Source organism: Phocoena sinus, chromosome 2, assembly GCF_008692025.1.
Source record: "Phocoena sinus isolate mPhoSin1 chromosome 2, mPhoSin1.pri, whole genome shotgun sequence".
In the NCBI taxonomy this organism is placed as follows: Eukaryota; Metazoa; Chordata; class Mammalia; order Artiodactyla; family Phocoenidae; genus Phocoena; species Phocoena sinus.
This window is the reverse complement of record NC_045764.1, coordinates 84626339-84641503: the sequence shown is the minus strand read 5'-3', so window position 1 is coordinate 84641503 and position 15165 is coordinate 84626339. Positions and strand designations below refer to the sequence as shown.

Here is a 15165-nt window from a genome sequence, read left to right as displayed (position 1 = left end):
AGCTACACACCTGTGTGCTTTTGTTCAATATCATGCAAGCTCAAGAGACAACCATCTCTGTATCCTTGGCACGTTATTATTAAAAGAAAACTCAAAAGCCAATGTGGCAAATGGTTAACATCTATTTAATCTGGGTGGTAGGCACACAGGTGTCATATTATTCCCTGTACTTTCTTCTAAGTTTGAACTATTTCATAAATTAAGTAAAAATAACTAAAAATATAAAAGACTGTATCATCTTACAAAATGCAGACAAAATATGGCTTTCCTTATCTAGTTACTACTCACAGAATGAAAATACCTCTTACACATTGGAAAATAAGGATAAAGCCAAGTACGTAAATGCATAATTACCCAGTAGTAGATTACTTATTACTGGGTTTTTGCCCCCAAGGTCTTAAAATATAGACATCTACTCCTCTGATTTAGGGTTTGGTGGTCAAGGCTTTCAAGGGTCAGCCTCTAGAGTTAAAGAACTAGTGGTAGAATGGATAGAAAGGCATGGGGCCAAGTCTGGTGATGACCAGAAGGGCTAAATGACCAGCGGTCAGGAGGCTGCACAGAGTGGCATTAATCACCATGGAGAAGGTAGTCCCCCGCCCCCCCAACCCCTGGCAACAAAGCATATTCATCAACCTCCTGCGAGGGATTCTTCTTTCAAGGACAGATTTACTTGAACCAAGCTCACGAGACTGGTGAATAAAATCAGGGTGCCAATATATTACTTTAATGAGAAATCTGTCATAGAGGCAGTGTGCTGACTCCCTGTAGAGACACTTACATTGAACATCAAATTATAATCACAAGTTTACGTGATTATCACAGTATGAGAAAAGAGCGGTTGTTAGCTGCCTCTACTGGTATCAAGCTATAATAGCCCAATGTAGCCTTCCACATGTATGGAAAAACACTGCCAACAGAAACTAAATACTAAAAATAATCCATTGGCCAAAATTCTCTCTCCTCTAGCTAGTTCCTAGATGGAGACTGCCAAAGTTTACCCCGTGACACTTACATTTCTATGCTTTTATAGTCATCAAACCCCTCTGTGAATTGAGACTTTCTTTCATTAATGTGCTGGTATACTCAATCACAGTAGGTCTTCTAGGCCACATGTCACCCACAGCATCAATTCTACCAGTTATCTTTCTTAGAACTTATTTAAAAAACTTCATGTAGCAACTTAGGTTGAGTCAAGGAAAGATGAGGAGATTCTTATGAGGGCCCATGAAATAATTCACAAAGGGCTCACCAGAGTATCCCAAGTTTCTAGACTACTGCCAGTCACTTAGGAGGCTCTCAATAAATATTTCTTACGTGAATGAAGAAAACTCTCATTAAAAAAAAAAAAGTAGTTCAGTACAAGCTTAAAGATCACACATTTTAACTAATCATTCTCACGGCTCACTTGATAAATACAATCATTCAGGTCTAGGAACTTTCTCCTACATGCACTTTTCCACATTCAGCCTCAGTTGCTTCGAGAAAATCCCCAAATGTTATTCATCACCCATCAGCCACCAATTACCACTTCTTTCACCAAGTACTACCATGGAGGCCTGCTTTCACAGTATTCTTACATTATTTGAGTGCCCAATGGGCACCAAGATGAATTAAGCATAAATTCTTGAGAAAGAAGGTACTTCATCTTATTCCCATACCAATATGAATACCAACCACTCAGCGCAGAATAGAAATAAATGTATAAACATTACTAAAATCTGAATTTATGGAAACATATGGCACCTTGCTATTAAAATGGACCAACAAAGTTTTTAGTGAAATCAAAGTTCTAGAAGGCAAGAATCCTACTATCCTTAAGATCAGACCTACCCCAGCATGTGTGTGCTATGAGTGTTTTACTCACTGTGTACTGGTACTTCTCATTATATTCATGGTCATTGGCTTTTACTATCCGTTCCACTTCTAAAGAGAGAGAAATCAGGTATGAAATTAAATTTTCAACCAAAAGAAACATACAACTCTTTAAACTAATATCAAATAGGTTACTTTGATTGTCATCAAGGTTATAAGAATTCTTTCTTTTGAAATTTGAAGGGCATTGGTTTTTTTCCAGCCTAAATGTTGGAACGTGTATTGGAAAATCCCAAAATGGAAAGCTGAAATGTTTTTCATTGTCTTTCTGATGTCAGCCATAAAGCAAAACAGTATGTGTCTCCAATTTCTATATCCCTTCAACTCCACAAAGACCCTTTCTGTTAACTTCAAGTAGTTCCTAAAAAAGAAGGAGCTGCTAAAAGTCAAATGCCACACTGGAAAGGAATCGTTTTTTGTTTTTTGTTTTTGTTTTTTTGCTTCAGAGTTACAAGATATAACATAGCCAACAAAACCATACTGAAGTGGCCAGTGAGGTCACTGGCTTTATAGTCACAGAGCCAAAGATAATATTTCTAAACAACCCATGCATATTGAGAGGAACTTTACATTATCAGGGGACTGAGACCTACCCTTAGCTGGAAGTGGCCAAAAAAATAAAATCTCTTCTGAAAGTAAATGTAGAGTCCCGGTCCAAGGTAGCAACTTAGGAAGATCCTGAACTCACCTCCTCCTATGGACATACTGAATGTACAGATATATCTGGAACAATTTCCTCAGAACAAAACCTAGAAACTGGCTAAGAGACCCCTTCACATTGGGCAAACAAGAGAGAAACCAATCAAAGCAGGTAGGAAAGGCTGAGACACAATCTCATTATAAACCCCACCCTCAGACAAAGTGGGAGGCAACTCAAAACCCAGAGCTTCAACCCGAGGAGCAAAGGGTTCAGACCCCACATCGGGCACCCCCACTTTTCAGACAGGTACCTGAGAGACAACCTCCAAGGCATCTGCTTTGAAGACCAGTGGGGCAGGGCTGTGGCAAACTGAGGAAGAGCTCTTTAAGTGCCCTCAGGCAGACCCATCCCAGGGCCCAGCACAGAAGCAGCCCTTTGAAAAGCACCAGAAAAAAACTCACTAATTTTAAAGCATTGGTCTAAGGGGCACGGACCTCTGGGATACTCTCCAGGGACGGTTGCTGGTGGGTACCATCTCCCTGATCTCCCTCTGCCTTGCTAATGTGGACGGGCGCCATCTTTTTTTTTTTTTTCCTCCTTTATTCTTTTTCCCCTTGTCTTTTTTTTCGTATTTTTGGTTTCTTTTTTTTTTTATTTTTATTTTTCACTGGGTGCTGTCTTTGCACTCCCCCTCTGCCACACTGCAGAGCCCCAGGATCTCCTAGAGGGGAGCGTCAACACACACCTGGTGCCCCAGTTTTTACATTTGATCCTGGTTTTCACAGCTGCCACCCAGGGAACACTTCTTGATTGCCTGACTCTGAAGCCCATGGGCTTATGTTTCTGGATCCCATGGGACTGTAACAATCAAAGATTCTATTCTTGGCAGACTACCACCCCCAGGGCGGTGGGTACTTCTGGTTTGGTACTCTTACATGGGACTATGGAGAGGCTCTCAAGGAATGGAGGCCAATGGACCCAATCTTTGTGCTTTCTCTCTGCCTCGCTCCAGCTCACCAGGATCTTCCAGAAAGGAGCTTACACCCTTCTCTGGTGCCCCAATTTTTCTGGCTACTGCCAGGGGACACTTCTATATCACCTGAAAGCAAGTACAAGTAACAAAACCATAGGACAACAAACCCAAAGATTATCATAGTGCAGAAATTAAAATCTGTAGAGGGCAAGAAGAGACAATGCCCCAGAAACACCAGCAGAGCATGTTTTTGTAGTAAGGGTAGCACGTTCTTGCTCCATGTTTACTTAATCCAGAGTTGGCAAAAGGGTAACGGTGGAGTAATGAAAGCTATGGAAGGAAGATCAGCCAAGTAACCAACAGACAGCAATGTTGGACTCTCCTAGTAAATAACCTGACCATCTCAACCTGGGAGTCCCTTAATCCCACAGTTCCCCACCTGGGTAAGTGACAGACTGTAAAAAGTATAGGGATGTGGTAAGAGTCTGACTTTAGAGAAGGTACATACAACCACAGAGATAAAGGAGACTGGAGAGTGGAAAGTAGGGATGAGGAAAGGAAGAGCAAGAGAAAAGCAAAGAGAAGGAGAGCTGGAAGTAGAAGGAAGATGAGAAAGAAGACAGAGATGAACAGGGAAAGAAGGGAGATAGGAGAATATCTTACCACCTGCTCCCTGTATACCAGGCGCCACGAGTTACAAGAACTGATTCCCTTTTCCCAAAATTCCAAGAGGAATCTAAATGTCTCTACAGTCTCTGTGGCTCAGCTTTCAAGTATGAAGTTCACCTCTGAGGACTGCTCCTGACAAGTGACACCCTGTCTTTGGTTATGGTTGGGCTCCTACTATTTGTAGAGTGTTTATCTGTTTGATATCCACCTACACGGCTTCCTTCTTTACCATCTAATAAAGTCAGTTCCCTGTGTATAACTCTGAAATTGAGAACCCACCAGGAAGCAACCTCTCAACCAACCATCCCCTGAAAGAAAGATTTCAAAGTCTGACTATAAAAGCACCATCCTCTCTCATCATTCCCCAACAAAGAGCAAAAATATCAAAGCCCAAAATGGAATTTTGGAGGCTGAGAGACTTGAAAGCTTAGAAAGATAGATGATTTGTTTATTCATCCCCACCTTAACCCAGGCATAGTAAAACTGCCGACAGGAAAACAGTGGATATTACTTGGGGTTGGTGTCGGGGGGGGGTCTCTTCTGCATGGCGAAGGCTAACCTGGCCCACTGGCCTCCTGCATGTAATTTACAGATTAACTTTAGCTTAAATCAAAAATCAGATGTGCTAACTTGTATATTGATGGCTTTAGTTTAGAGCATATACATTCAGATGATGATCATTTTTAAATTTCACATTTATATGAAGCACATCCAAGCATAGAATTCCATAGTTCTGTGTCTAATTTTACTTATTCCAAACACCAGAATCTTGACTCCTGTCCAGGGTCTCCATGTAACCATCCTCCCCAAAGACTGAGAATAGCCCTTTCCCAAAGTGGCCAAAGGAGTCATTTCTGTGCTGGGAAAGTTTGGATCCTCTCCTGGGTATCCACATTGCTCTTATCCCACGAGACCTTGTCAGAGCCAGGAAGTCCTCTCCTCTTTTTCCTTCTAAAATCTTCTTATTAAGACTTCATCTTTGTCTCTATACTTCCATTAAGTATTATCTTTCTGAACTGAGCCTTCATGGATAAATTCTGGGAGAAGATTTTCCATCCCTTCACTAAGCTCTGCAAAATTCTGGCTTTGGGTTTTAAATCCCTACAGTTTTCTGCCTTTAACCTGAATATGCTAGGCCTGAATTGTCTTTGTAGGAAGTTACATTCTTCCATGTGCTACAACAGTGCATGAGGGGATATAAACCCTTGTTGGCAATAAGTTACATCCTGCAAGAAGGGGAAGCAGAGCACAAATCCCCCATAAACAACGCCCACTATGGATTGCTCAGAGGTTCAGTGACTTAATGCCCAACATTTTGTAGGCATCCTTCCAGGTGTGAGAGGAATGAAAGGAAAGTGCTCATCAAGGGATTTATGAGTTAACACAGTAAGCTCATTCCTGCACAACTGGTATCACTAAATGTGTCTGGTTCCAAAAACGAGTAAGTGATACACATGGATGTATAAAATATAGTAAACCAGAGTATGTTTACAGTGGAATAAAAGAACTTCCAGTTCAAGTTAGCATGTCCTTCTACCTCCCTTACCTCTCAGGTCCCACTGAAATGACAGAAAATATTTTTTTAAGAATAAAAACATAACAGTGCTGGAAAATAAGAATGGGGCTATCAGAGGCTCATAAATTTTAAAGAAAGTCTACAAAATAAAATAGAAATCAGATGGGATCAATTTGACCAAAAAAATAATAAAAAAAGATAGGAACAATGCTAGCCAAAAGACTTAGAAGAGTTGTTTTCCCAATGGCGCCCCAGAGAAGTTCCAAATTCAGCCAATAAATACAAAGATTGAGAGTGTGTTGTAGATAGGGTGACAGTCCCAGTGATGCCTAATGTCTTGGCAAAATAATTAAAAGTGTCTCAGTTTGGAACATAAATTATTTGATCACCTTAGTTTTGGAGAATTACCAAAATAATTATAATTGAGCCAGTTGGGTCCTCTCACATACCCCTTCCTTACCCACTGAAGAGACTAGGCAACATGCCTAGGGAAGAAACCAAGAGGAGGTGTTCAGGCCTAAGAGAGAAGAAGCTCTGAATCTCCACATCAGCTACAGCAGCCTCGTAAAGCCTGCCTTACTGAGGCAATTGTGGGATTTGCCAGATACCCTGACTAAACCACAATGCTGTAGACTGAATATTTGTGCCCCTCCCAAATTCATATATTGAGACTTAATCCCCAATGTGATGATATTTGAAAGCTTTTGGAAGGTAATTAGGTCATGAGGATGGAGCCCCAATGAATGGGATTAGTGTCGCTAAAAAAGAGGCCCGGGGCTTCCCTGGTGGCACAGTGGTTGAGAGTCCTCCTGTCAATGCAGGGGACACGGGCTCATGCCCCGGTCCGGGAAGGTCCCACATGCCGCGGAGCGGCTGGGCCCGTGAGCCATGGCCGCTGAGCCTGCGCGTCCGGAGCCTGTGCTCCACAACAGGAGAGGCCACAACAGTGAGAGGCCCACGTACCGCAAGAAGAAAAACAAAAAGAGGCCCCAGAGAGCTCTCTTGTCCCTTTCATTATTTGAAGACACAGAAAGAAGATAACTGTCTATGAACCAGGAAGCAGCGCTCACCAGTCCCCAAATCTGCTGATGCCTTGATCATGGACTTCCCAGCCTCCAGAACTGTGAGAAATAAAGTTTTATTGTTTACAAGCCACCTAGTCTTTGTACTCTGTTATAGCAAACAGAATGGACTAAGACACACAGAAAAACCTCTCTGTGTGCTAGCTGTATCACTGGTCCTCCTATTTAAAGGAGAGGCCTGACAGGGAAAAAGACCTTTGAAACTGAACTAATCCATCTAGTCCTTCATTTGTAAATACAAACCAGCAACTGTAAGTCACCAGACATCTGAGAAAAACCAAGAGCACAAAACAGAAGGATCCAAGGGGAAGAGATAATGCTGAAAACAGGAGGGGAAAGGGGTTTGTTTTTCTTTTTAATTCTAATTAGCACCTCAAAGATATTCAAGAAGACATGGCATCCATGAAACAAGAACAAGCTTCTAGGAACAAAGAAAACAGAGAACAAGAGAAAGCTCCTGGAAATTAAAAATATTTAATGCACAAACTGTATAGTAGGAAAGATAGAATGAAGAATAAGACTTAAGAAATCTCTTAAAATATATAAGAAAATTACAAAAAAGAAATGTGAAAAAAAAAAAAACACTTAGGAGAAAGGAACATAAACAATGGATGGGAGGAAATAATCAAATAAATAGAAGAAAATTTCTCTGCACCAGAGTAAGACAACTCTTCAAAGCAAAAGGGCCACCAAGTGCCAGTCAGGATGAATGAAAATGGACCTACAGATCTTCATAAAATTTTGATAAAAAACAAAGAGAAAAATATTAAAAACTTCCAGAAGGAAAAAAATGGGTAGCCCCAGAGTCATAAGAATTAGAACAACATGAAATTTCTCATCAGCAACAAGGATGATAGAAAACACAGGAGTGATGCCTTCCAGTTTTAAGGAAAAAATGTTTTGAACTTAGAATTCTATACTCAGGCAAATAATCAATCAAGTATGAAAGGGCAATAAAAACATCTTCAGACATGCAAGAGGGTTTACACACAAGATCATCTCCAAAATAATGTAATGTTGTACTCAAGAACGTACAACAGGAAAAATAATGGTTTACGTTTTTAAAGTAAAGTGGAAGAAAATATGGAAGGATGATGATCAGCTAGAGTCCCTAATGCAAATAAAAATGCCTGACATGATGACCCACACACCTGTTCCAGGTGGACCACCAATTCTACAGAAAAAGGGAAGGCCTGTCTATTGCCCTTTACTTCACAGTCTGTAAGGTAAAAATAAACTAATTTCTTTGGGAAAGTACAGTAATGTATTAGTTGTTGGCTCAAACAATAATTTCTCTAACAACTCCTCATAAAGTAGTCATTGTTTGAGAGAAAGAATATAATGTGAGAATTTTAGAGCTGTGTTTTATAACAGGCCTATGGATATCATCTCAAACACAATTCCAAGGGCCCAATGACAGAGTCTCTGTACTCAGTCCCTGATGTACAGAGCTGATGAAGTTCAGAAATGTATTTTAGGATATTTAAAAGAGCAAATGAACTACATGTCCTTCGAGCAATCATCCTAGTTATTTCTCTCAACTGCACTTGCGCTAAACACTAAATGACTATAAGCTTGAGACTGAACTTCCTAGAAAATACCTGGAGAGCTGCTATGCTGTGTTGCTAGCTGAGTATAGATGTGTAAGGCAGAAGAGCAACATTTAATACTGTTAGCATTCTTTTGTGACAGCTGAGGAGCCTACCAAGACCCGTGTTTGGATAGGAAGCCATCCTTCACCATTTCAGTGAGCCAAGACAATAGCCATTAGCAGAGGCAAAATTATCTTAGACACTGTTTTTAATCTGCTCCAGAATATAGTAAAAGAGGTCATTAAACCTTCAAAGTTCTGTTTCACACAGGGTGTTGGAAATAGCCTTTACTCCCCAGATCTCGTCAAGGCTAAAATAATTTGATGTCATGCCTCAATCAAATAAAATATCAATGAATTACTCATAGAATGCTTATCTTTGAGCCACGTGCTTCCTGTTACATGATCCAAGATAACTAACTGAGGATACCTCACCTATTTTATGAAATGGTTATTTATAAATCAGTTAAATGTTAGGGAACATTTATCAAAAAGAGTAACCTGAGTTTCAGAATATGACCTGGAGGTACCCCCTCCCTCCCTGAAATAATTATCTTATAGGGCTGACAGTTTCTTTGACTTGGTTTCAGACAATGAAACCATATCCATTTATGTATGCATGTATGCTTGTCTTTCCTTTTCGAAGGAGGAGATGCATCTAGAAAAATCCAACAGTGTTATCAGATAACTAAGACATAAGTTTAAAAGGTGGGAGAAGGCTTCCCTGGTGGCGCAGTGGTTGAGAGTCCGCCTGCCGATGCAGGGGGATACGGGTTCGTGCCCCGGTCCGGGAAGATCCCACATGCCACGGAGCGGCTGGGCCCATGAGCCATGGCCGCTGAGCCTGTGCGTCCGGAGCCTGTGCTCCACAACGGGAGAGGCCACAATAGTGCGAGGCCCGCGTACCGCAAAAAAAAAAAAAAAAAAGAGGGGAGAAAAAAAGGGCGGGGGGGCGGGTAATTCCCTGGTGGGCCAGTGATTAGGACTCCACGCTTCCACTGCAGGGAGCCTAGGTTCAATCCCTTGTCTGGGAACTAAGATCTGTAAAATCCCAGAATCACGTGGTGCAGCCAAAAAACAAAACAAAACAAAAAATTTAAAAAGATGGGAGGGACCTAACACTACTCTGCTGGGAATTTTTAATTGCAATCAAGATGCTGTTCTCACGTCACCAAGACTTTTTAGACCCATAAAAATAGGTTTGATGGGGCTTCCCTGGTGGCGCAGCGGTTGAGAGTCGCCTGCCGATGCCGGAGACACGGGTTCGTGCCCCAGTCCGGGAAGGTCCCACATGCCGCGGAGCAGCTGGGCCCGTGAGCCATGGCCGCTGAGCCTGTGCGCCCGGAGCCTGTGCTCCGCAACACGAGAGGCCACAACAGTGAGAGGCCCACGTACCGCAAAAAAAAAAAAAAAAATAGGTTTGATGAAAGAGCCCTCAGATGAGGCCAGGATCACGAAGCAAGAGGCCCGAGATCTTCCACCAAACCATCTGCATGAGCACATTTTAACTCAGGACCTCTCCTTACCTATGCTTCCTCTGTAAAATAATGCCACTTTCTGTTGCCATCATTAAGTGAGAAAATGTAGGGAAAGCACTTTATAAACAGAAAAATAGTTGAAGAGTCTTTTTTTAATGAAAAAAATAGCAAATAAGAGGTGAAGAAAAAGGAAATCATCCAAGCTTGGCTAGTCAGTCTTAACGTCACTATTACTATTATTGCTGAAGAGGGTCTGAAGTAATTTTCTAAATAGTCTCAGTAGAAATTGACAAATGCCCATTGATTCTACTCTAGGTCCTCAAAGGCAACACCCACTTCCTAATCTGGGCTCTTCTCCCTCATAACAAAATAAATTTTACATTATCCAGCTTCCACTTCCAGGAGACAAGAGAAGACAGGTCACTTACATCTTTTTTGATGAGTTTGTCTCTGAACAATGCATAACACCTGAGGGTTTAAGACTAGTTAGTGAATGCAGCAACTCTGTTAACAAGACCAAGAGTAAAGGGAAGATTTAGGAGGCTTCCACCAGGCCCATGAGTGATCACAGCAACTATGAGCCCACAATTAATGAACACACTGTCTTTCTTCAATTAACTCCAGAGCATTTTGTCCTTTACCAAATGTGGTTTAGGAGACAGCCTCCAGGCAGTTGGCTTTAGCTCCCCCAAATCATGAAATGATGAAGCACCACAGAGAATTTAGGGGTCTCTGTATATAATAACCCTGATGGCATGGACTGATATTTCCTTATCAAGGTTGGTCCCAGTCCAGAAGCTGAAGAAGGTCTCGAAACATGGAGAATCATTTGGGGTTTGGGGTTGTTGGTTTTTTGGGTTGGGTCAGAAATCTCACAAAAATTCCCTCAAGCCAAATCAATAACTTAAGCTTTTTCCCTTCCTAATTTGTCACAATCTGGTCTGTGGTTGGGAGCCAAAGCAATTCATTAAAGACATGAGGAAAGAACAATGAGTAGGGAGAACTTTAAAGAAAAGAGTTCCCCAGCCTTCAAGATTTCCTGATTTGATTCCAAAAGCACATTCTGATACAACTGAAAAATATGTGTCCTGAATCAGGGTTTCCTATTGAAACCCAGTGGTGACCTGCAGTTGCTGGGATTTATTGACATTTAATCAGCAAACTAAAGAGAGAATCGAGGCAAAAAAAAAAAAAATCTTTCCACAAGTTTTAAAAAAATTCTTGTCCTAGAAAAGAGCTTGGAAACAGAATTAGGGGAGTCAAACAAATACTAAAGGGCCTTGGGTTTGTTTTCCTCTGGGCTGAGCCAATTTGCTCATCAGGTCCAGATATCTGGAAAATTTGATTTATTGGGAGCTTTGTTCCTCTCATGGCTTACGACAGCTTCACAAAGAAAAATAAAAATATTTTACCAATTCATTCTTCTTCAAGCATACGTGAATTATATTATACACATTACAAGTAAAATGGACAAAAATTTTCTTATGAGCCCTCACCATGTGGTTTTCTGTAAGTATAGATTCACAACTGGAGATTTAAGACTTACTGTAATATAGTGAAGATAATAACAGCTAACATTTATTGAGCACTGGTTAAAAGCTAGATACTGTATGAAGTGTTTCACATGCATTAACCCTCAAAACAATCCTATTAGGTACGCACTATTATTAGCCCCACTTCACAAGTGAGAAAAATAAAGGCCTAGCACGATTATGCAAGAGTCAGATTTCAAACGCTGAACTTCCGACCTTGTAAGAGGAGCTTGGAAGAGATTCTAGGTATAAGGAGATGGTGGGTGGTACCATGCAGAGATGATTGGGAAACTGTAAATTAATGTATGCCTGTGTCCAGAGGTCAAGGAGAGGGAGAAGAGGCCTCTCTAGACAAAAGTGATACTCCAGGATGTACTGCAAGTCACAGACTCCTTCCCAATTAACCTTGGCGCCCTGGGACCTCTTACACTTCATTCCATCCAGCCTTCTCTCTGCTTCACAGTAGAGGCCCCCTCAGAGAAACTGACTGCCCTCTCCGTGGAGACTTTCAGCAGTCGTTGCTGAGAAGACTCTCCCAAACCCCTGTCCAAAACTTACTGCTTTCTTAGCAGCCTTTCTCTTAGGGATTCGGTGCTAGACCGCTGGGTTTTTTAATCTACATTCTTTTACAATTTGATTATCTACAGCAAAAATTGCATTGTTATGGACTACGCCAGGATCAGAATGTTTTCTGTACAGATGAAAAACAGCTATATTTTTCTATAGCCTGCCTATGCAAAAAAAATAACCTCAGGATCTACCCCAAGGATCCCAAGAGCCTAGAAAAAGCTGAAGGACATTTAATTTCCCTTTGTGAGACACATTCCAGCCATCCAAGGGAAATCAAGCCACCTGTCACAAAGTGAGAGGAAAGAACCCCAGGTGGGGAAGACAGAGACACGTGAGAAGGAAATCTGAAGAGGGTTCTTATCTGCTTCATACCTTATCAGCTTACACAGGAAGCTGTGTTTCTCAAAGCTTGTGTTTGTCATTTTGAGATGCATAGGGCTATAAATATGCGTTTCATTAGTACATACTGGTTTCAGGTCTCAATCCCTGAAACCGTGTGGCAAATAAAATCTGCTGGAGCCAAGACAAAGTGATTTATTGCAGAAATATTTAATGAACTCCTTTGAGCAAGGCTCTATTCTAGACAGTGAAGGAAAAACAAACAAGACATCAATAGTCTTCAAAGGGTACACGTGCCTACAATACCTACACAGCAAGGAAGCAGAAGAGAGGCCTAGGGAGACACAGAAAGCAGAGAAAAGGAAATTCAAGTCCAGGTGGATGGTCAAAATGCATCCCCACCTGTCCTAGGCAGCTCTGAAGGGAAGTTAGGCAGCTGTATACAAACTGTGGAGTGTGGTAGGTTGTTTTTGCCAAGCACCTTATCTAAGCTGAGCCATAGTCATTTACTGAAAAGAGAAGACATTTGGTAGAGATGGTCTGCCACCTGAGATGGGGTGAAATATGGGCTTTGCAAGAGGATATCTACAGTTCCTCCTCAGATGTGCCTTCTAGTCAAATATTGGACCAAGTGTGAAAAGACAGAAAGAAAAAAATAGGGGCCTCGATTTATTTACCTATTCATGAAGCATTCAGATAATACATGTTTTAAATAGAGATAAAATAGAGCCAGAACTTTGGGCAGAAAAGAAATCTGCCTACTTCTCTGCCCCTCCTCTGCACACACTCTGGTCCAAGCCACCTCACCTCTCCTCCCAGCTGTCGTAATAACCCCTCCTCAGGTCTCCTCACTTCTACCCCTGCCCCTATCATCTATTTTCAACAGAGCAACCAGAGTGACCCTTTTATTTTTTTTATTTTTTTTTTTTAAACATCTTTATTGGGGTATAATTGCTTTACAATGGTGTGTTAGTTTCTGCTTTATAACAAAGTGAATCAGCTATACATATACATATGTTCCCATATGTCTTCCCTCTTGCGTCTCCCTCCCTCCCACTCTCCCCATCCCACCCTTCCAGGCTGTCACAAAGCACCGAGCTAATATCCCTGTGCCTTGCGGCTGCTTCCCCCCAGCTATCTACCTTACTACGTTTGTTAGTGTGTATATGTCCATGACTCTCTCTCGCCCTATCAAAACTCACCCCTCCCCCTCCCCATACCCTCAAGTCCGTTCTCCAGTAGGTCTGCGTCTTTATTCCTATCTTACCCCTAGGTTCTTCATGACATTTTTTTCCCTTAAATTCCATATATATGTGTTAGCATACGGTATTTGTCTTTTTCTTTCTGACTTACTTCACTCTGTATGACAGACTCTAGGTCTATCCATCTCATTACAAATAGCTCAATTTCATTTCTTTTTAAGGCTGAGTAATATTCCATTGTGTATATGTGCCACATCTTCTTTATCCATTCATCCGATGATGGGCGCTTAGGTTGTTTCCATGTCCTGGCTATTGTAAATAGAGCTGCAATGAACATTTTGGTACATGACTCTTTTTGAATTTTGGTTTTCTCAGGGTATATGCCAAGTAGTGGGATTGCTGGGTCATATGGTAATTCTATCTGTAGTTTTTTAAGGAACCTCCATACTGTTCTCCACAGTGGCTGAACCAATTCACATTCCCACCAGCAGTGCAAGAGTGTCCCCTTTTCTCCACACCCTCTCCAGCATTTATTGTTTCTAGATTTTTTGATGATGGCCATTCTGACTGGTGTGAGATGATATCTCATTGTAGTTTTGATTTGCATTTCTCTAATGATTAATGATGTTGAGCATTCTTTCATGTGTTTGTTGGCATTCTGTATATCTTCTTTGGAGAAATGTCTATTTAGGTCTTCTGCCCATTTTTGGATGGGGTTGTTTGTTTTTTTGTTATTGAGCTGCATGAGCTGCTTGTAAATTTTGGAGATTAATCCTTTGTCAGTTGCTTCATTTGCAAATGTTTTCTCCCATTCTGAGGGTTGTCTTTTGGTCTTGGTTATGGTTTCCTTTGCTGTGCAAAAGCTTTGAAGTTTCATTAGGTCCCATTTGTTTATTTTTGTTTTTATTTCCATTACTCTAGGAGGTGGGCAGAGTGACCCTTTTAGAATTGCCTGAGTTTCCGATTGCTGCTCTAGCAAATCACCACAAATATAGTTGCTTAAAACAACACAAACATATCATCTTATTGTTCTGGAAGTAGGAAGTCCAAAAATGGATCTCACAAGGCTAAAATCAAGGTGTTTCTTCAAGACTGAGTCCCTTCTGGAGGCTCTAGAAGAGAATCTGTTCCTTGCCTTTTCTAGCTTCTAGAGGCTGCCACATTCCTTGGGTCATGGATGCATCACTCTGACTTCTGCTTCCACCATTATATTGCCTTCTCTGATTTTGACTCTGCTGCCTCCCTCTTATAAGAACCCTTGTGATTACAATGGGCCCACCCTTATAATCTTTCCATTGTAAGATCCTTAACATCATCACATCTGCAAAATGTCTTTTACCATGTAAGGTCACATAGCCACAGGTTCTGAGATTTAGGACATGGACATCTTTGCAGGAGGGGGCATTAATCTGCCTACCACAAAAATCATCTCTTTTCTCTGCACAAAATGTCCAGTGTTGCTCTATCTCAAGAGACAAGCCAGCTCTTACAAAGGCTTCAGGGCCCTGCTTGATCTTCACACACCCACCCTGTTACCTCTCTGACCTCAAATCACTGCCAGAAGCAGACCCTCCATGAAGCTTAAGCTTCAGCTCACCTCACTTGCACCTTCCATCCCGAGGCCCTGGGAATAGCACTAGAAATTTGTTGGCATTGCTTTCACTCTGTTTTGCTTTTTGATTTGCAATATTAAAATAT

The 15165-nt window shown here is 41.4% G+C and overlaps 1 protein-coding gene across 9 annotated transcripts in view; it reads right to left on the bottom strand.

Moving 5' to 3' along the window:
• Positions 1–15165, bottom strand: part of ATP8B4 (ATPase phospholipid transporting 8B4 (putative)) — a 305179-nt gene that overhangs the window by 221196 nt on the left and 68818 nt on the right. For 7 of the 9 annotated variants that reach the window (XM_032624347.1, XM_032624361.1, XM_032624352.1 and 4 more), the window contains exon 3: positions 1868–1926. The exons of 1 other annotated variant lie outside the window; for it this stretch is intronic. In XM_032624347.1, the coding sequence (XP_032480238.1) occupies positions 1868–1926 (59 nt within the window). One more of the 9 variants, XM_032624356.1, reaches the window with a different exon arrangement.